This window comes from Hetaerina americana, unplaced genomic scaffold (genome assembly GCF_022747635.1).
Source record: "Hetaerina americana unplaced genomic scaffold, ioHetAmer1.1.p SCAF_7, whole genome shotgun sequence".
Lineage (NCBI taxonomy): Eukaryota > Metazoa > Arthropoda > Insecta > Odonata > Calopterygidae > Hetaerina > Hetaerina americana.
Genome location: NW_027287316.1, coordinates 82,133,231 through 82,159,361, shown reverse-complemented (window position 1 = coordinate 82,159,361; position 26,131 = coordinate 82,133,231). Strand labels below are relative to the sequence as shown.

At 38.4% G+C, this 26,131-nt stretch overlaps 2 protein-coding genes across 3 annotated transcripts in view; both read right to left on the bottom strand.

Moving 5' to 3' along the window:
* The window catches only part of LOC139696778 (RNA-binding protein 33-like), a 33,317-nt gene extending 16,926 nt beyond the window's left edge, over positions 1-16,391 (bottom strand). For both annotated transcript variants that reach the window (XM_071595615.1, XM_071595616.1), the window contains exons 1-6: positions 16,194-16,391; positions 13,906-14,216; positions 10,607-11,131; positions 6,564-6,972; positions 2,160-2,374; positions 38-127 (exon numbers count right to left, since the gene is read on the bottom strand). In XM_071595615.1, coding sequence (XP_071451716.1) covers positions 38-127; positions 2,160-2,374; positions 6,564-6,972; positions 10,607-11,131; positions 13,906-14,216; positions 16,194-16,371 — 1,728 coding nt within the window. In that variant the 5' untranslated portion in view covers positions 16,372-16,391. The remainder of the gene's footprint in view (positions 1-37; positions 128-2,159; positions 2,375-6,563; positions 6,973-10,606; positions 11,132-13,905; positions 14,217-16,193) is intronic.
* LOC139696897 (uncharacterized) lies at positions 16,376-26,098 on the bottom strand. Its single transcript, XM_071595778.1, has 8 exons — positions 26,009-26,098; positions 25,721-25,814; positions 22,869-22,951; positions 22,241-22,343; positions 21,690-21,819; positions 20,745-20,930; positions 16,445-16,514; positions 16,376-16,385 (listed from the first exon to the last, which is right to left on the bottom strand). The coding sequence occupies exons 1-8, from the start codon at positions 26,020-26,022 to the stop codon at positions 16,376-16,378; spliced, it is 690 nt and encodes a 229-aa protein (XP_071451879.1). The 5' UTR covers positions 26,023-26,098.
* Between the last annotated feature and the right edge of the window lie 33 nt (positions 26,099-26,131).

The following is a 26,131-nucleotide window of genomic DNA, read 5'->3' as shown; positions in this document are numbered from 1 at the left end:
TTAAATGCAATTAAAATAATATAAACTCAATTATTACCGCTGTGGCTTCCTTGTCTCCAGTAGTAGTGGTGTCTGGCAATGTATCCACTGTTTCCACTTCCAGCAAATTATTTTTCACTATTTTCCGCTGAAAAAGAGATTAAAACAGTATTTGAATACCATTTCACGAATAAATCACCACTATTATCTTTTTCATTGAACTCATTTGCATGAATCTATATTTCCAAAATAAACTCAATAAAATTAAATCATAAAACTCATTTGCTATGCATGCAACGCCGAATACAATATTGGGTCAACTAATTGTGCATTCCATAAATGCCAAAAATGGAAGACTACTCAGGAATTCAATAACTATCAAAACTGACCAGACTACACACTTTTTACTGATACACACTTCTTTAATTTCAAGAGTAAATGTGAAGTTTCACTGCAATAACCACTCTCGGGCAACAATTTATAATTGATTATGAATACAAGAATAACTAGGGTCAAATTGCAAGAGATAAAAAATACACGGGTCCTTCAATGAGTCATCAGAATAAAACAGATAAACATTGTTTCGGGGAATTTTTTATTGACAAACATTATCTTCTTTTAATTCAATACACTTTCTCCAACCGCTTGAATGCTTTGCTCAACGATGGCAATACCTATGCATTATGGGACCCCTCATTTATCATTTGTCCTCTTTGTAAGTATTCAAGGTAAATGATTCCGCATGCATCAAAAGAAAGCACGACCATCATATTTGAGACCGATTTCATAGTCTTCACCTTCTTTGGAGCCTCTGTAAACTCACACTTTCTAAGCTCCTTTATCTCCAGAATGTAGTGGTTCATCCATGTTTCGCCCACAGTTATGCATCAACGCAGAAACTTGTCAGGATTGCATTTGGAAAACACCAAAACAGCCTCCAAAACAACACTACACTTTTGTTTATTCTTCACCAAGAGCAAACATAGCACCCATCTCGCCAAGATATTTTTCCCACCCTTTTCTGTGCAAAATTGAAAACAAGAGTACCTAATGACACGCACCTGGCCTTGACTATAGAGTGAACTTTGATTCTTTGAGCACTCAAATCCATATTGTGGATTTAGTCATTTTATTTCAGAGGAAGTCACTTTCACTTGACGTCCCAAACAATATTCATCATTTGTGGTTAACAAGCCACATCAACGGATACTCTTCTAACATGATAGATAAACTGATCATCAATCGTAAGAAAAAACTTGCAAATAATCTCCCCCCCCCCCACACTACAACACCCCAAGAAATACTTCTCCATTTTGTTGGAACCTGAACTTACAGAAGGCCTCCAAAACATTTTCAAAAAAGCAGGCAATATCCGTCTCAGAAACCATAACATCCCACGAAACTAACTAGGTAATTGCAAACGCAACACGTCCTCTCTACAAAAATCTGCAATCTATGACGTGCTCGGCAGCACATGCCGAGCACGTCATAGAGAGGGCCAACACGCAATGCCAACAAGAGGTCCAAAGAATACTTGGCTCACTATAAAAACAGTCCTTTCAAAAAACCGGTAATTGCTTAACAAATTTTTGAAACTTCCCATTCAATTATTCTAGAAGATTTATCACTTCTTGGGGGACTGCAAAATTTCAAGCTTGATGCCACCAAGAGCTTGTGCATGCGTCTACACAGAGACAAAATCATGAGCCACCAATCAACGACGCTCCCTCGCTCAACCCGAGTTTAGAAGTACGCAGGCTTAAGAGTACAATAGAAAATGCATCTTCCCTCCCTACTCCCAGTCTAGCCTCCCCCCCACCCCAAGAAACCAATCCCTGCTACCTCCCCCACTCGAAACATATTCACTTGACCACGGGCAGTACTTCAATACTTCAAGTCTTCCCCATTTTCAAAAGTTCCCACTCCAGTGGATGGTCACCTGGTTGATGGAAATATCGGTATAGAGCATTTCTTAAATATTGAATATTTGCCATAGGATTGGCACCTTAGATATTTACAGCTAATAGTTCTCAACATCTTCATTTCAATCAGGGCTTGCTTGAAATACAAAACGGTCTACTTGACATTCCACGAGCCATTTCCCAATGGACTCGTTCCATAGTAGCCATGAGGACGTACTAGGGAGGTCTCACGAGATAGATACGTGTGTATAGGCTTACCACTTTCCTCTTCTTGGGGGGGGACACCTTCATGGCAGGCAAGGAGCCGCTGCTGCCATCCTGGAGGTTTGTTCGCTTGGGGGGGAATTGGTCCTCACCGGCAGCCTTGGGTGCTACCATTTGGGGGCGGGAGTTGGGCGTCCCCATGCCTCTCCTTGATCCCAGACCTCCACGACCCTGAGACATGTGACCCGAGCCTCGGTTAGGTCTCAAACCTGCAGCAGAAGAAAGATGAGGAATTAGTGGTCACTGTGAAGGTTCTCAAATTAACATTACCATGTTTCATTTCTTATGAGACATTCCACTGAAAAATTGCCACCTGGATAACAGACATATTCTGGAAGAATGGTATCTATTGAAAAAAACAAACTTTTTTTGTGTTTGCTGCTTTCTTGGTTCTCATAATTAATGAGTTTTCCGAGTCTTTGCACTGTTTCAGATTGGAAAAACAATATTTGTAAATATGAAAATATTATTGGAAAGCTTTTTATACCTAACCATATAGACAAATGAGATAACTCGCAGGTGTTTTGTCAAGACACTTTATGCCACCATCATTTACATTTTTGGCACCAAGATGCTACTATGATTCACCCATGGGAGCCATCAATATTTATTATTTTTCATTCACTGGTAAACCATACACACAAAAATGTGTGAGAGCAATGGAAATGATGGGGCATCATTTCAACAAACATTATGAGAGCCCAATTTATGCAATCAAAAAAAATTGTCCACACCACCATATTTCATTTATTGTCAAGACTACGAAGCCAAGTTTATTTCAATAATATAAACTTGATATGAGACATAAAATAATTGAGTGGAAGAGGCACTTTATACTCTTAGAAGTTATTCTGTGCCACTCAATGCTTTAGCGGATGAACACAGCTGCTCTTCTATACCACCATTGGTCCATCCTGAAAACTCTCCCACCACACGAGTAAACACAAACTCACTGCCCACTCTCCTCACTTGTGCCACAGCCACTAAGCTCCCTCTCTGGCCTCCCTTCCATTTCCACATTCCCCTCGATCAACCGATGCTCAAACACACTACAACTTTGGCTCTCAGTCTCACCTCAAGTCCTCCATAATGTTGTAGAATTAGTTGCCATGCAGAGGCAACTTCTAAGCATGAAAGGAGTCTTAAAATCCACCAAATTAAATGCACCAGACATCTTTATCTCGCAAATCCATTCCATGATTTAGAGAACGGCTATGCTCCTCACGTTCATCCCATCCGCTGCTTGATGTCCAAAGGCATTCCATACGGAAAGGCTCAGAGCAGGGCATCTGTCTAATTACCTTGGTGAATGAGAACTTCTTGATATACTTACATGAAGCAGCATTCGTCAAAAATAATTCCCTTTAGTTTCTCAATTACTGTTTTTTTACAATAGTGAAGCTCAAAATTTTACCCAATGAATAAATACACTGTTTTGGATTCATTAGGATCAACTTATGGTGGGAGGGTAGACGGGGGCAATTCGCACAGCACACATCATCGAGAGGGAGTCAAATTACTATTTAATACCATTTGCAAACTAGCGAAATACGAGGTTCATCAAGTCTCAATGAACAAAAACCCAACTGACTCTTCTTATTTGAGTTTCCATGGAAAACAAACACATTAAGACATTATCACCTGGGGATCATGATGGAGTGGTGGCTAATGTACTGGCTTCCTACCCAGAGGGCCTGGGTTTGAATCCCGGAGGCGGAAGATATTGTTCAGTGGTATCCTGATCCCTACTTGAGACGCTTCGTGGAGAGCACTTTGAGTTAGTATGCCATCCGTGGGATGGGCCCTTAAACTGCGGATCCCTTGCCACCTTTCATTTAGAGTGGGCTAATGCCGATGCCGGATTTCTCCACACCCTTTTATCATATCCTGTGCATCTCAAATGACCTCCCCTACAACTAATACTACATTATCATTTGCTTTTTAAGTATGAGAGGTCTAACATAATTTTCTGTGAATATTACATATTAATAATTACTATTCTGGTAGAATATATCGGTAGAAAATAAAATCCTAAACGAATGAACTAACCGAGAGCAACTGAAAAGTGACTGAATATCAAGGTGGCTTTCCTCCGTAAAATGCCAGGGGGAATAAAAATCACACCTTTAAGACCAAAGGAGAAATCTGTATTGGTCATTTAATTTATTTAAAAAATGGTATCATTTTTATAAGGTGTAAAGAATGAAAATATTTCTATGGAAAATAATAGACATATTGTCAGGAGATAGGGAAGGTATGTGGAATTGAAGAGCAGCTTATTGTAGTCTGAGGTGTCAGGTTGTGTCCAACTAGAGAAAACTAAGAAATGTAATCATGCTCAGTCTGTGTCCACCCTACACCTACCTTGAACAATAGGCCACCCAATCTAAATATAAACAAGTGATTAACTCCATTAATAATATTCATCCATAGAAACTTCACCATTATCTCATGGAATTCAAGTGCCACTAAACAAATCCTGCAGCAACATCAAACAACAACAGCTGTGATACTCAATAAATATTTTAGCAATATCAAACAATTTATATTTAACCATATTCTATCCTTGTTATGTATTTTGTAATTATTTATTATTTCTTACTCCTTGATCACTTCATGAAAATCGACTGTAAAGGCCAGTTCGGCTGTTTTTTTGGGTTAATTGTTACATAAATAAATAAATGCATTTGAATATCCTTTGATGGCAGATTGAAACATTTAAATAATTGGGGGAACAGCAGAAACCACGCATTTGGTCATTATAACTTAAAATTACAAATGAAAACATGTACCGTTTTCTCAAGTTAAGCTCTTTTTAAATAACAACTTGATAAATTAGTTATCTTAATAATAGGAATATATTAATTTATTGGGATACCCAGGTTGGATTACAATTACTTTGCTTAATGGCACTTACCAATTACTGCCAACTTAACTTTTGGAGAAAAAAAGCCAAATATTTTTATCTGATGAGGTGATAACAAATTTGAATTGCATGCCTCTAACGCAATGGTGCCCAAATGTGTCATATAATATCCATTAGAGATCAACGGAGCACAAGAAAGAGGGTGAAAATCTTTTGCCATGTTCTCTTCATCGCATTTAAATATCAGCCGATCTCACAACTACAAGGAGCATAATTCCTATCAGGATTCCCTTAATCTCATGTAAAATTATCAACTTCCATCGCCAAAATTGCCTCTCTTCCCCATTTTCCCACATTCATGAACAAATTGACTGTCATAATTTACCCAGATTTCCTGAGCAAGTGGCTGAGGTTTACAAGAAAAGATTTAATTTTTTTTTAATGATCCCCATAACTCATTTGTCAAGGTTTTCAGAGTGGCCTACGTTTTTTATTGACCAAACTAATTTTGAGAACAAAGCAATAATAATGCATATGTCCACAGTAACAAGGGGTAATGCCATGGCTGGCTTTCATAGGACATGGGCTGAGCTTACCCCAAACGAAGCTTTTAAGGCATGGCAAAAATACACACTATTAGAACTATAATACTATCACTGCTAACAGCACAACATGAGGGGTTTACTTTGCCCCCAACATTTGATAGCACACGGCACAGCAAACCACTCTACCTCTTATCTTTAGATGGGCCTCTCCCTGTTCTCATTTCCTGCAATGTAAACCCGCAAACTTTACAATGGCAAACAACTGCTCTTGTGCTCTCTAAGCCCGTTTGGAAGAGCAGAGTGAAAAGAAAAGTCCCCTAATCCCTTTGTACGTTGTTCTTTTAACCCGTGAGTGCTCCCCTCCCTACACATGTTCTTCATAAGTCTCAACTTCTCAGTTCTTGCTTCTGATTGAAAACCAACGCATATGTATCTTTTGGTCTTCATGATAAAATACAAAACAATATTTAGATGAAATAATGATGCACCTACAATGAGTAACCAGCCGTGGCACTATTGTTGGCAATTTAAATAGAAACCAGGCCCCTAGCATAAAAGAAAAGAAATATAACATTTCGTGACTTTTCGATTAACATGCCACACATAACTACTCCAAAGGAAATAAAAGCAAAATTAATTATCATTTGAAATATATGTTAACAGAGAAAATGAAGTGAGATTTGGCATCAATTTGGTGCTCAAGAATGTTATGCTAGAAGCTTTTCTATTACCTTTAATGGCACAAGCTTATTTGAGCATACCACTAAATAATTGGGTGAAGTTGAATATTATGCAAAATATTGTCACATAAATTATTAGTTTCATTCTACATTAATATCAGTTCTGCCATCACCCTTTTTCATTTTGATTCTGGTTTCAGCACTAATACCAAGACACAGCAACACCGGTTGACCTTAAGAGCCAAACATTCATCGCTGAGCCAGTTATTTAGAGTCAGACATCAATTTCAAAACAATGCCAACAAACCTTGATGAGATGGAGGTGCACGGGAGTATCCTTGCTGCTGCTGGAAGTTCCCCTGCCTTGGAAATCTCCCATTGTTGTGCCCACCTGAGTTCCCGGCCTCGTTCCCCACGGGGGGAGAGTTGTTGAAGGAGTTCTGGCGCATTGGGCTGTGCTGCATGGGCGGCACGTGGTGTGATTGCGGTGGGTGTGGGCCCTGGGGGATGTTGCTCGAGTGGAAAGGGGGTGGGGGTGCGGACATTGCCGCCACGGATGCGTGGTGGTGCATTGCAGCGCCCTGAATGGTGCCGGGCCGCTCCCCAAGGAATGGCCTCGGGGCCCCGCCATCGTGGTGGAATGCCGAGTGCTGCTGCACTGACATGTGCTGCCCTCCCATGGGTGAGCGGTTGATGGGAGGATCATGCCACGGCGACTGAGGTGTGCCACGCACCAAAAGCAGCACCAATAAGGCAACGGATAGATTTATGCATAAGAAAACCACTTCTAAAATGCTCAGGATTAGTTTTTTGGTGTATGAGATAAAAACAAAGTTTTCGTGACAATTTTTGCCACTGTTTCCACACATTCATGCATTTTGGGCATCTTGATGGCAAATTTAAAACCAAAAATAAATCAATTTTTCGGAATTGTGTGAACACCGATTATTTTCATAAAATGACAAATTTTTGAAACAAATATGGGATTGGACTGTATACGCCAATAATCTCCTGAAGGACCTTAACCCTCTTAGTGCGGCGGGGATTTCAGGGGTACTAGTGAGAAGTGCGAGGGGTAATTTAAGAAAATGTATCACCTTAGAAAAAAAAAATTATGAAGTTATTTGTTTAGATATCCATATGCAGTTTTTTTATTTTAAAATATAATATTGTAGTTAATAATGATGTAATACATTTACATCATCTGAAAAATAAATGTAATTACTACAGTATCATAAATTTGAAGAATATTTTTTCAGCAATTATATTTCGATTTTTAGACACAAAACTAATGTTTTTTAAAAATATTTTTCAATTAAACTACGATATTTAAATATAATAAAGAATCAAAAAGACACGCAGAAAATATTGTAAATAAATAAAGAAAAACCAGTGAATTGCAAATTTTTTTGTCAGCCTCTGCATAGTTCGATTTTGTTGAAAAGGCTGATCTCACTGAGTCAAATTGGGACTTTTCCCCTTTCCTTGAGACTGCGGCAATGTGCTTACAATCTAAAGGCAGAAAAAAACCAAGTTCTAACTCACAGAGAACTGCTGACAATGTAATCCATTACACAGGGAGCAATTGATTAGACAGGATGGACGGCAAGAGAAACCAAAATGATTACAAAGCAGTGTTCTCCATCGTCTCAACAAAGTCTGAATAAGCAGCTATATATCAACACCATGACACCACAACACATTCAAGAGATTACAGATGAAAACAGATTAGTAGCCTTTCAGTGGCTTTTCATAGTGGAAAGACCACTTAGAAAAAAAAACGAGCAAACAATTAGGCTGAGCTTCCCGACATGTACAAAACTGAACGAAAAATTATAGTAAGAATTATACTTTTTGAAAAGCATTTAAAATTGCTAATAAAAAATTAAAAAATAAGTTTCGTAATTCTATGGAATTCAACCTATCGATAGCACAAAAACCATAAATTATTAAAGAAAAAACCATCAGTTACAGCGATTTAAACAATAGCCTACGCAAGAGCCGATATATCGGCCCGCCGCACTTTTCGCCAGGGATACGAAAGCCGATATATTGGCCCGCCGCACTAAGAGGGTTAAGCACATGAAATGCAGATTTACAGAATATCTGGAAATATTGGCACTGTTACCATAGCGAGGCTGATTCTACTGCATTACAAGGGTAAGGTTGAAACGTTCTCGTCCTGACACAAGAGATTGCATTCCAGTCAGCATAAATGCATGACTACTGCCTGGGTACATGTGTCATTACTTCTTAAGACTAGTTTCAGCTTGTTCTCTCAAGTAGTTTATTTACATATATTGATGCAGCAAACATATTTTGTGTTTTTCGTTAAAATGGAAAACGTTAAATATTGTGTGATCGTAAAATTCTTCGTTTCAGATGGATTAACCCCATTAGGAAATTCATCCAAAGTTGACTAAAGAGTACGAGGATTCTGCTCCTTCAATGCCAATTGTTATAAAGTGGGCAGCTGAGTTTAAACGTGGTCCCACATCCCTCAAAGATGACCCATGCGAAGCTCGACCAAAATCACAACCACACCGGAAACCATTGAAAAGGTGCACTATATCTTTCTGGACGATAGGCGAGTGAAGGTGAGTGATATTGCTGAAAGGCTGTGGGGTTAGAAAGAGTTCGAAACATCTTGCGCAAAGAACAAGGGATGCAAAAGCTCTGCACAAGGTGAGTGCCGCATTTGCTGAATGCTGAGCAAAAGCGAATGCGTAAATGATTTTCACAGCCACGTGTGGACTGATTCATCGAGGGGGAACCGACAGATTGTGTGCGGCAATGTGTCACCATGAATGAGACATGGAACCGCCACATCACGCCAGAAAAGAAACAGCAGTCGAAGCAGCGAGTGGAGAGCCAGTGGTTCAGCCTAAAATAAAGTGAAAATGATCTCATCTGTCGAAAAGGTCATGGCCATTGTGTTTTGGGATACAAAAGGGATCCTGTTAATTGATTACCTTGAAAAAGGCAGAACATTAAACAGGCGAATGCTACGCCAACCTTCTTAACTGGCTGGATGCCAAAATTTGAGAGATGAGAAGCCTGCCCTGAAGATGAAAAAATTTCACCAAGACAACAGGAAATCTTTCACCAAGACAACACATGTATTCACAAATGAGCGTTAGCGATGGGAAAACTATGGGACTTGGGGTACAATATGCTCGGTAATCCCCCCTATTCTCCTGATTTAGCACCCTAAGACTTCCATTGGTTCCCAACTTGAAGAAATTTGTTTCTGGGAAGAGATTTGCATCCAATGAAGAGGTTGAAAGGGCCGTAGATGGATATTTTCACAGCCTTCCAGACTCTTACTTCCGGGAAGGAATACTAATGATGTTGGAGAAACACTGGACCGTGTGTGCTGAAGTCAAGGGAGATTATGTACAAAAATAAAATCATTTTTAACTGAAAATCGCAGTCATTCATTGTCAGACCGAGAGCATTTCACCTTAGCCATGTAAACAGATTAATAGATGGGACTGCTGAGTTATAAAGTCGGAATGGGGCCAATTTCTCAATGCTACCGACAATTATCAAGTCTACAACTGGCAGGATATGTGCTTCAAAACGTTTTACATAAAATTTACCATTGCTTTTAGAAAAACATAACACTTTCTGGCTTAACTTTGCAGAATTCCTTCATGATGAAGATAGAGAAAGAAACTTTGCACTTCCACATAGGGATTTATTATTATCATGTAAGTCACCCGATGTGCAGCATCGAAACCATGGTTGTATGAAGTAGTAAATCTTCATGTGAAAGTGCACGGCTTCTTCCTCAACCCTCAATCATAGCTTTTAGAATACTAAGAAAATGATTTGTAGCTCTGATGACCTCAGAGGCAGCTTCAAGTGCCACCTTTTCCTAATTTTAGGACAGCAACAAAACACAAAATCTTTTTCAGCCTTATTCCTTGTGCCTCTTAAACTTATCTCTGGATAAGTTTCTTGCTATTTTTACTAAAGAATTAAAGTACCGTACTTTCCCATCAACAACATGCACCTGGAACTTTGTAGTTATCATGAATTTGTATAGATACCAGACGTCCAGGGCTTCATAGTTATCTTGAACGTGTATAGATGCCACACATCTGTAGACACATATATATATATATATATATATATATACCACCTAAAAATTATATACAGTGTGTGTAAAAATACGTCTATGTTTGGATTTTTTCAATTTTCATTACATAACGCGCATCGTCATTTATTTCGATCATCTGGACATTTGTGTAAACATAACGTGCGCTTTATGGGGGATGGGAAAATACCATAAATGTAGCAGAATGACTGAATCAAGATCAATAGCTCCAGACATCCAGCACATACCATTCCGTGGTGCACCGATGGAATAGAGCGACCCTCGTTGGGAGAGAACCCCGGGGGCGGAATGCGGCTGTGAGGCTGCTCCTGGGGTGGGATCTGCTGCATCAAGTGCTGCCCCATCCCACCGCCACTGCCGCCGTGCATGGGCGGAGCCGACCTCAGGACGTTGTGCAGGTGGTGCTGTGGCTGGTGCACCATGAGCCCCGGTTGATTGGGAATGCCACCCATGGGAGGTGCCACTGAGGGGGGGGCCGCCACATGCGAGAAGAGCGGCCCCGGCTGCATGGTGGGCCGGAAGTGCTGCAGTGTCTCACCCCCCCGCTCCCCGTGGTGATGGGGAGCGCCTGGCGACATGGGGAAGTGCCCTCCACCATATTGCTGTTGGTGCTGTTGGTGCTGCTGCTGCTGGTGGTGATGGTGGTGGTGGTTGTGGTGTGGGCCTCCTCCGCTAGGGAGCCCGATCGGCCCCTCCTGCATCCGCTGGCTTGAACTGTTCCACACGTCTCCCGGGTGGGGGGGCCTCCGGTTCTTATCCAATGGAAAGACCAAAATTCATGCAACAGTCACATTTGCAGTCAGAGTCAAGCCAAGTCAATGAACAGCAAAATTTGTTTTCCGGGGGAAATCATGTTTCTTGGGGTACCAGCGAATAAAACTGTACAATCAAGGTGTGTGTAATACTGATATGGGAGGGGAAAATATTATAAAAGCGTAACTTTTGCATCCCTCTTCGAACTGATTTCAGATTTACTTCAAACAAGATGGGTCATTCAAAATACGTCCTTAGAAAATCCAAGAGATAGCCATCATTCTATTGGAAAAGGTTTGCTTTTGGTAAGCCTCATCCCTCAATTATTCACTGCTTAAGTTTCCGCTACAACCATCCATCATGTGGCTTCATAATCATACTCAATTGAAGCAACTAACTAGTGCTTATTCAGAAAAATGGACAAAAAATTAGGTTCAAGCAGTGATTTCACACTTATATTTAAAAGGCTTAACGCAGAAAGCGATGGATGAAGTTCATTAGAGATCGGCTCTCGTGTTTGTGACTGTCAACACAATAGGGTGGATGAGTTTGAACATGACTTGTGCCAAAATGACCGACAAAATCCACATAATGGCAACTTGTACGAAAAATTGTGGGTGAAAAAAATTCTCGGCAAGAAGGGTGCCGCATTTGCTCTCGGTGGAGAATAAACGCAGCCATGAGGTAGATTTGGATGCTGGTTTGGTGCTTTCCATTGGAATCCTGAAGAGTTTCTGCATCGATGCATAGCTTTGGATGAAACATGGATACTGCACGACCACGACAAAGGAACAATGGAAAAAGTAAGTTTCTGAAGGCAATCCAACTCCAAAGACAGTGATATCAGCCGACAAGGTAATGGCCATGGTTTTTTGGGATGCATGCATAATCATTTACATCGATTACTTGCAAAAACGACAAACAATAAATTAAGAGAATTACGTTCTGTTTTTGCACTGATTGAGCAAAGAAATAAAAAAAAACCTTTTACATTTGGCAAAGAAAAAAATTCATTTCCCAGAAGACAATCCATGAATGCACACCTACAGTTTTGATGACGAAAATTGTGGATTTAATGTTTGCATTATTACAACATCCATCGCATTCAACAGATTTGGCCCCCAGGGCCTTATCTTTATTTCCAATCTTGAAAAAATGGCTCGGCAAAAATTATTCATGACAAACGAGGCCATTGCTCACGCATATTCCTATTCTGAGGACCTCCTGAAATCCTGCTTTTTGGTTAGCTTCAAAAAGTTGGAGTGATGCTGGGAAGTGTCTTGAACTTCAAGGGGATCATATTGAAAAATAAATACTAAACAAAATAATGTTTTTCTATTTTTTCTTTAGGACTCTTTGAATGACCCATACATATTAACATTGAAGTAAGTAACCTTTTGTCTTATTATGTACATGTAGTTACATCCAAGGTGTGTCTCCCACTTCTTCTATCGCTAAAATTGTTTTCTAAATAGTTTGAAACCATTGTCTGATTAAACTTCCAGTGGCTGCTGCTATAATTTACCATAGATCCCTCAAGTGACACTCAATACCACAGCCTAAACTGTCAGCATTCAATCTTAAGAGCAGCAAATGGCGGTAACTTACGGTTATGACTTATGAGACACTTATACACTGACCAAAGCATAGAAATGGTAGAATTATGTCTCATTTCATGTGCACAAGATAGATTTTTTTCAGGCAACTCAAATACCATTACCTGAACTGTACAAAAATTATTTTTAATATTTTTTCATTAGGAGTAGATGAATCTGTTAGATTAAACAAAAATCGACTACCATCTGTGACTGTTTCAGCCTTTTATCGAAATACAAGACGCACAGCAAAACAATAAAAAGAGCAGGAGATCCGAGAACTATGTTTCATTAAAACTGATATGGAAATTCCATGAATTTTTACATTGAAATTAGCATGGAGCTTGAAAAATTATATAGATAAAGGATTGATTCTGTTCACCATTACCCTTAACTCAAAAAGAAAACATTATAATTCCTCATTCATAAATGGATGGACATTCAGTGTGTTTTTGGCCCTTCAGAATGTGGTAACCAAAGAGGTCCCACTATTATTGCCCATTCTCCTCAACCTATGCTGGCCAAATCCTACATTTCTAAATAAACTATAAGGCAATGCAACAATTTCAGAGTGTAAAAATCATTCGCCTTGACTGGGATTCGAACCCAGATCCCTCAATATCCGGTCGAGTGCTTTAGCCACTTAAGCTACCGAGGCTTCCTCTTAAACTCTGAAATTTTGGGGCTTTTAAAGGAACAAGATGTTGTGACGAAATACCATACATTTGCGGCATCTCCCGCAGTTTCTTTGAAACTATAAGGCATTTAAATTCAGGACTATTTCATCACTTCACTTAGAAGGGGCACAAAGGATCACTTTTAACAGACCTGAGAAATGCATTACGCCATTAATAATTATTAAATGGAATCCTTGTCCACTGCCATAGGAAGGAAAACGAAATGAAGTACGTAATGCACAAGATGTTTCTCGGAGAAGTGGATGTTTTCTAACCCAAATGTAATATTTTGAACATACACTGAGGTTGATCATTTATTTACTGATCTTACCACAAGCGCACACATTCACAGGCCAGTGAAGGAGGTTTACTGAATAATTAAGAAGTACTAACCAGAAATACCAGTGCATTTTCCAATGAAAATAATGACAGGATTATGGGTGGTCATAGATGCTGCGTCGTGTGTTTACGAACATGGGATTAGATGGATAAAATACTCACGTCATATGGTTCATCCCTGTGGAAATCAGGGTGGTTGGGGGGTGAGTCATAGCCCCCTGCCCGCACCCCTGGACCCTGCTGGTATGCCGAATGCAAGGGGGGTGGCGACCTCTGTCTTGGCTGCCGTTGGTGGTCCCCAAAACTGGAGAGCATGTCTCCCCCTCCATGGTGCTCCCCTCCCACACCTGCGTAGCCACCCACGGGGGGTGGCGGAAAGCGCGGCAGGCTGTGGAAGGGGGTGTGGGGCGGGGGCCCCACGCTACCCGAGGGAGGGGGCTGATTGACCATATGGCCCTCATTCCACGAGGGACCTGGCATTGAGGAGAAAGGAGATGTCGGGGTGGATTCAAATCCAATGGGATTCGCAAGCACAGTACGAGACCATAACCACACACGAATACACTCTTCTCTTAGAGAGAAGGACTTCAAATCAGGAGTTTACACAAAATTGATTATGTAACTAGTTAAAAATAAAATTAATAGCTCCGTACCACAAGTTTCAAAATGTTAGAATTACAGACCCCATGGAAAGCGGATAATTTCTGAAACTTTTTCTAATACAAGACGTAACCGTCTATGGTCAAGGGCACTTGTTCGATCACATCTAGCCCATACCAACAACTAGTCCATGGCCAACAAAAGGTGCCATAAACTTATCATGAAGTTCCACTTAAGTGATGATCAAAAGTTTCAAATCACTGATTGTGACTTAAAAATGTGAGTACTAATTGGTTTACTCAATTGGAGAGTGTTTCAAAATTTTCAGTTCATACAATTATAAACAAATTAATTTACAAGAACATTCAAGTTTCTTTTGCGTACCTCCTTGTATGGGCATGGCCTTGTTGGGACAGCATAACAACATACAACTTACTATGTGCTGAAAGTGAAATACTAAGACCAAACAACTACAAGGGTTGTCCAAAACGTTTCTCACCTCAACATCGCAAGATCACAGCACTCTTCAAAATAGTTGGGGAATGTGTTTGCGCATGTATTGAAAGGTACTAAATTTCAGTCACTTTGGACAGTTGTAGTTGAACAATCATTTGCGTTAGTTGTTGTGAGTTTCCGAGTAAATGGAAAGAATTGAGCATTGAGATGTCGTTCGATATTTGTTTTTGAAAGGCAATAAGCCTACGCAAATCAAAGATGAGATGGTTGCTGTGTCTGGGAATTATGCAGCATCATTTACGACAGTGAAATTTTGGGCTGCTGAATTTGTACGTGGCTGTACCAGCTTGGCTGCTGATGTGCCTTCGAGACAGCCAAAAACTTCAACAACCACCAATAGCATCGAAAAAGTTTACCAAATGATACTTGAGGCGACCGTCAAAGTAAGGTTCGAGAGAAAGCAGAGGCTACGGGCATATCAAAAGAATGCTTTGGTCATATATCGACTGAAGAAGTGGATATGCACAAGCTATTTGGACATTGGGTGCCACATTTACTCACTTCGGACCACAAATGCATTCTAATGAACATTTCCAAGGCCCTGCTGGAGTAGTTTAAGGGAAGTGAGTCAGAATTTTTGCATCAGTTCTTAGCTGTAGATTAAACTTGAATCCACCACTACACTCCTGAGACGAATGAAGTCAAAACAGTGGACTGCAAAGGGTGAACCTCCTCCAATTAAGGCAAAGATGGTTTCATCGGTTGGGATGGCGATGGTGACTTTTTATTGGGAGAGTCACCGAATTTTGTTCCTCAATTATCTTCATAAGGGTAAAGCAATAAGGGGAGAGTATTACACTTCATTAATTTACCAGATGAAGGCAGGAACTGCAAAAAAAGGCCACATATAAGGAAGAAGAAAGTTGGAAGTGTTAAGAAGTTAGAGCATCACTGGGAAAAGTGTATAAATTTTAAATGAAAATATGTCAAACAATAAAAATAAATTTGAAGAATAAATGTCTCATTTATTTGTTAGGTCGGGAATTTTTCAGACTACCCTCGCATGATTTAATAATTAAAGCATTCCAAAATGATCATAAATAAGAGTTCTAATCATGTGCATGTAGAAATCAGTTAGTGGCTTTTGGGCACATTAAAGTTATCGATGCAATGATTCAGAGCTGCTAATAAGATTAAGGCAATCAGAATGTGCAAAACAAGTTTCTTCTTTTTAAGGAGATGCATTGCCAAGAATTACCATGGGATACAAGATGAGGAAAGGCAGGAGGGGTAACACTATTTTTTTGTATCCTATTAATATCAGTTAGATAAAAACGTACCTAAAACATTTACAAGTCAAGAACTTAACTTTGCCATAGGGAAATCGAAGTTACCTTCAGGCTGTGGTAGGATGTTCCCCTTGAAGTGAGGGTTGAAGTGTATATTCTGCGACAGCATGAACTGTGAGGGGGTGGGGCCAATTGCATCCCTCATTGAATCCATGGGTCCCTCGCCCCTGCCGTGAGCATAGCCCATGCCCCCTTGATGACCTCCGGAGCGATTCTGCCCCATCTGCTTACGCCTGCCTGTAAAGTTAGACCCAAAACCCCTCTGGTTGCCACGGAAACCTCCCCCCCTCTGGAACCCCCGGCCTCCGCCACTTCTCCTCCAACGCCCAGGCACCTCCCCCTTTTCCTCCCCAGTGAGCACACCGTCTGCGGATTGAGAAGAAAAGAGAAAGTGAAGGATGGCGCTCTTCCCTGAACAAGGGCTTCACGGGTCAACAAAATGTTTCGGGGGAACAAATGGCTAATTTACATGAAATCCTGAAACGGTAACTTATATACAATTCTTTAACAACTTTATTTCATTGCATGCATTCTATTGAAAGCTGTAACCACTATTATTATAATTTAATTGGTCATTAGGTAGGCATTCAACAGACCTCGTCAAACAAAACACTTCAGCACATCAAGCATATAACACATAAGCAAATCACATTTGTTTTTCAACGAATAAAAAATTCATTCAAATGAGTACAGAGCTTTAGATACTAGCCATTATTGTTATTTAAGTAATGCTGCAATTTGTTTAATCTGCAGTAACACATGGAGAGGTGGTTTTGTATCCTGGAATTATTAATCAAGTACTTTATGTCCAAACCGATAATGCATTCCGATGAAATTCCAGCTGATAACTGGTATCTGAGCAGCAAACTATGACATATTTTTTTCCTAATTGTACAAAGACTTTTTAAATTTAAATTGTATAATTTTGATTGAATATTTGTATTCTGGTGCTTTCGGATAGGTTTCGTTCTCAATCTCTTCAAAGTCTACCAGTTGTCACCATAATGTGTTAAATGCACATGCACACAACCAAAAGCACGTGGGATTGTCTGATGAGAGAAAGCACGTATTTCGAAAGTATGATGATTACTCGAGTTGCCCATCAAGTTTATTCATCAAGTCACGTTTGACTCAAGTTAGAATAAATTCTTGGTCGCACTGGACTACACACTAGCAAATACATTTCAAAGAATAATAATCTGGACCAATTTCAAGAACTCGATAAAGTAAAAGATCTCCTAAATTGATGAAATTAGTCATCAAGCTGTACCTGTACCACATTCTACACCTGTTGCTAAAGACAAAATCCTGAAGATTCTAGTCCACCATCAGGTCAATGAATTGATTGCGCCTTTTATTAATGGGATCAAGTTCAACATGGACGTCAAAATAAATAATATAAATTACCTAAGTAACAATTAAACAGATTCAGGCGAGATGCAGGAGGAAGTTCGTCACTATGAGAAAAAATAAATTTGCTCTTTTCCACAGGTTAAACCTGCGTAAAAGTTTTTTCTCATTTGGAAAACCATCTGTTGTCAGAAGAAAACTGCACACGAAATTGGTCAGATGTTGGTTCAGAACCATCTTACATTCGAATAACTTACAAGTACTCACTCCTTCATTGAATATTAATACCTGGGAACTTCATAATCTTAGATATTTCAAAAGTCTAGTCCGTGAAAGTATTTCGAACCCTGAAAGTATTTCGAACCACTACTCTTTGATGTGAATTAGAAAGGCTACAGATCATCCAGTGCTTGTAGTCCATTGATAGGTGGTCTGATGGCAAAAATAAATGCTATATTTAACAATTACTCATCTCAATGCAAATCATTCCTTGAATTTTTAATTATAAACTTGAAGCACAGGTTTCATTATACAGAAGACTGTCATTTTCATACAGTAGCTACCCTGGTAGACTCGAAGTTCAAAAATTTTCGTATTTTCTTCCCAGAATCATTACAGAAATATAAAACAGAAACGACTAATTTGCATGAAAATTCATGCAATGGAAAAGCACCCCAGTTTGGACATTTTGAACTTTAACGAAATGAGTGCCCCATAGAATCCTCCTTGAGTGAGTTTATACATCACCTACAGTTCTAGCCCAGACCAAAATATCCCCAAAGTACGAATTATGATTACTATCTAAAAGAACCTTTATTGCTCATTGAAGATGATGCTCCTACTTATTGGAAAAGTTGCAAAAAAAATGTATTCTTTTCAGAAGTAGCAAAATATCATTAGATGCACCTTCAGGGTCTGTTGCATCAGAATGATTCTTCAGCTTAACAAATCTCGTTAAATCATTAGGATAAATGGCACAACCATATTAAATGTTGTCAATACATTTATTAGTAAATATATAAATATAAATTCTTTAATGTTATGAAGATTATCACAAAAGAATTCATCAATTGAGTGAAAAGGGGTTGGCAAGTAACCAGGTATATACCCTATTCTTGAATTTTGGGATACAGTTTGATTTCCACTGAGTTGGCAGCCAACTGTACAATCAAATAGTCTCATTATGAAATGAGTAGTACACCGAGGACAGCCTACAATAAGTAGTATTCAAATTTGCTTTATCTCTTATGGTGCACCCATGGATATGATATCTTAATTGGTAAGATTCTACATTAACTTTAACATCAATCAGTCTTAAAAATATACACACTAATTTCAGTCATGATTCCACATCAAGGAGAAAAAGGTTTGCAGGAATCATGTGGTGGTACATCAGCAAGAGAGCGAATAGCTCTCTTTTCGTAGTAGCAAAATTTGCTTAACATGAGAGGAAATGACCCCATAACTCAACACCAAAATTCAAATCACAATGAAAGAAGGCATGGTTAAGTGTTGACCGCTACTCATTGGAAATGAGAAAGTTGAGCTTTCTTAACATATAAACAGCTTTACACAGTTTATCACAGATTTGACTGATGCGAGTCTCCCAATTAAGTTTTGTATCAATATAATTTCTTATTATGTCAGCAGTTTCAATTTCAGTTATTTTGATAAATAAATGTTAATGATTAATATCAAATAATTCTTTAGCATGTCTTTGCACAGCTCTATATCATGCCTTTGCATCTCCTCGATGTTGACTTTTTTTTACAGAAGTGGTGTCATCGGCATATAAAACAGATGTAGATTTCGTATTACAGGGCAAATCATTAATCGTGATGATGAAAAGTATTGGGCCAAGCACAGAGCCCTGTGGTACACCACATTTTATTTTAAGAGCTGCAGATTGACAGCCATCAAGTTCAACCAATTGGTCGCAATCATCCAAATATGAATATATTCTATTGTTTCAGGCTTCACTTGGTGGAAGTATTTAATATCCATACTAAAAAGAAAGACTCGTACTTTTCCACAGATTTTATTATATGGTGAAACGCGTTGTACCGTATAATAAAATCTGTGGAAAAGTACGAGTCTTTCTTTTTAGTATGGATATCCAAATATGACTTTATTAGCTTCAGTGCAACTCCCTAGAAACTATAATATTCCAGCTTTGAAAGTAATACTAAATGATTAACTCGGTGACAAGTTTTAACTAAAATCACATGGTGTTACAGAGACTGATTCCCTCTCTTCAAATACATCAGTTACATAATTATCTAAGGACTCATAAGCCTTTAAAAGTCTCTAGCTCTAAGCATTAAGCTTTCATTTTCCTGCAGAGGCAATTCATTCTTTAAATACCTAAAATGACTTCACAAATGTTGATTGACTTTAGTTCAAGGAATATTTCTATTTAATATCCAGTCATAAAAATTTTCAATGGATAGAAGAAAATAAAAATACATTTAAAATTAAATAGCTTGACATTCTGCACAAAGCAGGCACAAATTTGACAAGGAAATGAAATAATCACATTTAAAAATATGAGTAAGCTAGATAACAGTACCTTCTCACCACCAAGCAATAACTAAATACCCACCCTTTCGTATTATTTCACAATTTACTTATTATTACAAAGCAATTTGTTATCAAAAATATGTGATATTTTTAAAATACTCACATGCGTAACAGTGAGGAGAAGACAAAGCAAGAGTAGAATATCTTTATTCTTTCCTAGGGATGTGGAAATTAACTATTGGTCAACAATTTACAAGTACTTGTAAATCTGGTGTAGAAAACCTATGGAAGTACTAATAGTCAGCAGTATTCCACCTAATTTATTAGATTACTAATTCATACATGAGAAAAAGCATTTCAAATTTTTTAATACTAGAACTTTCTAACTTACAATTTGCCACTTGTAGAGTCCTAGCATAACATTTTGTTCAAACTAGCAATACTGAATACGATAATGTGCACCAGTTGCACTTACAAAAGTTAGTTTTTATTTTTGATTGATTATACTCCTGTGATTTATTTAATTAAACATTCAAAAACCTTTAACATTTTCTTTTGGTTACCTAGATTTTATACATTTCCCAATGGACCCCATGAACATGTAAATTTCAGGTTTCACCTGTTGAATATAAAATATTCAGATCTTAAGTGAGCGAGGGCTATCTTCTCTAAGACATTTTGAACCAAGACAATTTTCTCCTGTCAGAATGTAAGCAAAGGGCTTACCTAGGGTGTCAGGGATGTTTCCATACGTCTTGGATCCTTTCAGAGATATGACCGTTGTCCTTTCAGATTTGAACCTCCCCCTGCCTTCCTCCCTCTCCTCTTCTTCCTCATCCTCAGAGTCCTTTTGGCCTTCCATTTGCTCTTCATTTGTCTCCATGGGATTCTGTTTCAGCATCTCTGTCATATCTGAAAGCAAAAAAGGTGAATACTTACTTTGTCCTTCAGTTGTGACTCAAAAGTTGTATTTCTAAAGAGTTAAAAAAAATATCCGGAGAGCAGAGTTTCACCAAATGTCCTAGGTGAAACAAAATTAAATCTTTTAAAAAATCTTTTAAAAAGATGTGCTTTCTTGATGATCGATAATATGCTATTTGAATCAATATCACGGGAAAAAGAATTATAATATGAAAAAGTACACAAACGCTCTAACTACAGCCGGAGATCAATTGAGGAATATTTTATTTGTTTTATTTTGGTTAATAACTGAAACTTGAGCGCTTTAATTGAGAAATCTTACTTTCCTTTATTAGCTGGACATTCTCTGAAGCAATAAAACAGAAAGAAACTTGGGGGGCAGTGAAGGGAATTGAACTTTTAGCAAGCCACTGTTTAATGCAAGTTACCACCTCTGGGAATAGATTTAACATTCAGCAGCCGCTGGTAACTTTTATTTAAGCAGCAAAATCCATGTTCGTGTTTGCATCAAAATTTCAAGTGTAAATAGAGGCATAAGATAACATTGTAATGACCCATGTGTTCTTGAAGATGTGACTAGAGAGAACACATTAATTCCTGAGACACAAAAGCAAGGTTTCCCACGAGCAAATGCTTCCTTACATGTGACAATGAGTGAAAATGGCATCACAAAAATTCCACAACCTCTGCAAGAGAAGAAAGCGTTACTTGTCCACATGATAAGGGAACGAAGCACAGCTGACAACATACCTTCCCGGTTTCCTACATCTGCATTTGCATTGTGGCTATCTCCCATTTCAGACTCTATTAACGACTTGTGCATCCCCTGGCCATGGTATCCCATAACAACTGCATGCTGCTCATCTCCGTCTAAATCATCCTACAAATTAGAAAAAGGTTCACTAAGATCAGAAACATGGGCTCCACTGTGTCCCAACTTTAAAGATTAATTCCTTCCAAATATTTCAGTTTTGTTTGAAATCTATAAAATCGAAGTACCGAGTCCAACCCAACCGTACTTCTATTTATTAAAAATCAATGGATGAAGGCATTGCATCAAGCTCTTAGTGGAGTATTTAGCAGCACACCACTGACACATGCTGAACACCAACATAGCACAAAATGTTATGCCAACGCAAAGTCGTTTAGAATGAGTTTATTTTCATTGAGGAAGTGCATCGAGAGATGTACAATATGTGAAACAAGTTGAATGATATGCGGTACCTCAGGAATCTGTATTGAATCAAAAATGATCCAAACATCTGCAAACAGAATCAAAACTGACAAGTTTTACCACAAACCTGTGTTTCATTGAAATCCACATCTTCTGTATACTCTGTATTTTCCAAATCACTTTCCACATCATCGAGATCCAAAATGTCATCCAGGAGATCATCAGAATCCCTACAATTGTACAAACTAAAAATTAAATGCTGACTCTAACTCCATCATGCTGCATCACTGTCAAAGAAGCTTACTTAGTTAGATTCATCACACTTAAAACTCTTCAACGATGAAAAATATATTAAATAGTTTAATTTTTTTCAGCATGGAATGCATTTTGGTATTTTACATTAAATTATACACAAAAAGTCATTTCGCTAAACTAAGTATTTTGCTTTAAGAGAAAAAATGCAGAACAAATTATGCTCCTTGTACATGTGTCACAGTAATTAAAGAGAGTTGGTTTATTTCAGTAAACTAAATCCAGCCATTCATTTGGAAGTGCCCAACTCTTATAGGAATCACGTGAAGGGGACTATGTCATGCAAGTCATTGTCCCATTCTTTTGTTCCCATAATCGACCAAATTTTAATCTCCTAGCTTTCCTCGGAACGTCGCAGATGACAAAGGTTTAAAATTTAAGACAGTCAATTCAGAATTAAGTTTTTAAAAAAACCTATTTTAAATGGTCTGGAGAATGCTTACCGATACATTTTATTGTCACCAACATACTGATTCTTCCTCCCACTAGACTTTTTCAAATAACTGATGTTTTCGTGATGCACTTCCTGAAAATGAAAAAAAATACACATTTAGGAAACCAGTCTTGCAAAAAATAATAAATAGGATGACGCTAGTAAGTTCAGGGATATTTATTTATTCTGATTTATAAAAGGCATATTCATAAAGTAAAGGCCGTTTGCTTATATTAAAATATTGGCGCTTCAGAACACAGTTTTACTCCTGCAGCGCCATCTAATGATTCATTGAGAAGCTATAGCAGCATTTGTTTTGTTTCAGAAGCCGTTTGCTTGTCCGTGCATGCAAACAACAATGTCCGCGACAATCGTCCATCCCGCCAGCTGTGAAGTGCGTTGTTCTGTCATACGATTCTTGTATGCAAAAGGATTGTCGGCTGCTGAAATTCATCGGGAGTTGTGCCTAGTTTATAAACCTACGGTTAAGAGTGAAGGAAAGGTTAGACAATGGTGCCGTGATTTTAAAAATGGACGCACAAATGTCCACGACGAAGAGCGAAGTGGCAGGCCCAGTATTCTGACCGATTAAATAGTTTTGCAAGTGGAACAAAAACTGATGTGATCGTTGATTGACGATTAATGGCCTGGCTGAACAATTTCCTCAACTTGGATGCACTACTGTCTACAATATTGTCACGGAAAAACTCGGATACCACAAATTGTGTGCAAGGTGAGAACCGAAAATGCTCACCAACTACCACAAAGAGCAAAGAATGTCCAGTGGACGAGAGTTTTTGGGCCGTCAGTTTTGGACAGTCCTGACCTTGCACCTAGCTACTACTTCCTCTTCTTGCACTTGAAACAGTGGCTCAGTGGACAACCTTTCAAAACCGAAGAGGAACTCAAAAATTGCCAATTGGTTCAACTCTCAGGTGGCGAGCTTCTATGCAGAGGGATTAAAGAAGCTGGTGCAGCAGTACGAAAAATGCTTAGAAGTGAACGACGATTATGTAGAGAAGTGAAGTAGGTTTGCAGCTAACTAAAAATGCCAATAAAATGTGCTTCGAGTATATTTTTTCCTGTGACCTAACAGCCCTTACTTTATGAGTATGCCACATAATTACTTAATAATTTATTTATTTACTAATATTTAGCAGTTTTCAGACGTTTTTCATGAACTCAAAGATTAAGTAATGCTTATATTGTAGTATTCAACTAACAAGCATACTAAAACCCTGATTATCTGCAATATAAAATCATTTTTATAGCTCCACTTACCTTATAATCACCTTTGTTTAGTCTAAAATACCAAATCTCCTCCTAGTATTGACAATCCCCATTCTCACCTGCGTAATGGCCTTCAACATATCATTGCCTCTCAATATTTTGTGAACCCATAGTTCACATATTCTGCTATATTCTCCTAACAGCTCTCTTTCATTCCTTAATACATTTTCCCCACCACTCTTCACAACCACATATCCCACACACAACCTTCAATCTAGGCTATCATTTTCCCTCTGATATCAGTATTTACTCACAGAAGCAGATATATGTGTAAGTTATGGAAAATCCATAATACCTGTTTAGAAAAAGGGTGGTCCCGAAGAAAAGTCAAGGTTTTTGCCAAATACTACCACTGGCAGAGAAGTCAAAAACTACGTTTTTCTAAGGAACACATTTGCTGTCCAACCCCTTGTCAACAGGCCACTTTATTGTTTTCATATGCCACCAACAGAGCCAGGTCACATTATCTGGGCCCACTTTTCAATTACTTTTCAACTATGTGATACGTTCTATTCACTCTAATTAGGATATAAGAAAACTTCTAGTCGGTACCCTGCCAGCCAACACTAGGGTGCGTGGCAGAGATGGGTTCAACACAAGGCTGGCAACAAAAAATTAATTTTTTCTTAATTTTTGGTTAAGATTTTTACGATTGGGCTATTAAAATGTACAACTTCAACATCATTGCTTAAGAGATCTGTTCCGATTTAATCTCTAATATAACCTTCGCTCTGTGTTCCTCAACCTAGCTCCTCTAATAATCTTGACATACCATTCAAGTTATACGTCTAACAGATCTACCTCCTCTACGCTAATTTATAAATCTCATTTCGTAGTCAATCCAGCCTCATGAAGATTCCATTTACTAGTAGCATATTCAAAAAGGGGCCTAACTAGCGAAAGATAACATCGTTCTTTAACCTTCTCGTCGTATTTCCCAAATATTCCAACACAAAAAGGCACTAACAAGCAAAATCAACCCGATCAATCCGCTATGCAAATACATCCACCTCCGGATGCCTCACTTTACTTGTATTTATTAGCAATCTATTAATATGCACACTTGACTTTCAGAGAAGGCATTTTATATATTAAGCTAACCTCCAATATATTGCCGGAAAGTTCCACTAAATTTGCCATTTTTAAATTGTGTTACAAAAGATCCAAAGCAAGCATTAATGACATGTGGATTATTATTCAAACTTCTCCACTAAGTATAGTTAGAAGTAACAGCTGCAAACCTGAGTGACTGGAGTGGACGTTGATCTTTCTCACACTCATACTAAATTTACTTTTGATTAAGATTGATATTGTTGGCTATTGTGCCAAGTTTCACATATAACAGTTTGAAAGCCAACTTATTCTTCAGGATCACCTCATATGATTTTCTAAATAACGACAGAATTATATTGACTTCCCAATTAGTTTTTGAGTTTACAAACATCGGAATGTTTACATTCAAAAATGAACATCAACTGAACTGAGAAATATTTAAAATAAAAAAAACGAATGCTTTCGAAATACAATCTAGCCTGAAAAGAAAGTTTAAATATAAAAACCTGATAATCTTACTTGGTCATCATCTCCAGCAAGAAGTGCTTCTTCTTCTTCATTGCCCAAATCATACTCTTCTTCTCCATCCTCGTCTTCGAGTAAGTTATCAACACTATGATAAAGAAAAATGCAAAAATAAGCTTCAAAAGGACCACTAGTCACCTACAGAATCTACACCAAACACACAGGAAAGGAGTTAGGTACAACTTGTTGGTCACCGAGACCATTCAAAAAGTCTGACCGACGGTGTGATAGGAGACAGTTTAATGACCTAATTTATCTATTTAAGAATTCACCAATACTAACTTTGCAGCAGACATTGCCAGAGAATTTTAAATATATTTTCCACAAACAAATCCTGGGCGGCGCAAATACTACGCCATTTTGAACTTCGATTCTTCAACGGTTAAGCCTTTTGCACCACAGATG

Bases quoted from the DNA above. Each gene is read 5' to 3' on its own strand.
- LOC139696897 (XM_071595778.1), bottom strand. The intron at 22,344-22,868 runs GTAAGCATTCTC...GTACAATTGTAG, and splicing joins GGTGACAATAAAATGTATCG to GGATTCTGATGATCTCCTGG. The intron at 16,515-20,744 runs GTAAGCCCTTTG...CTCAATCCGCAG, and splicing joins AAACATCCCTGACACCCTAG to ACGGTGTGCTCACTGGGGAG.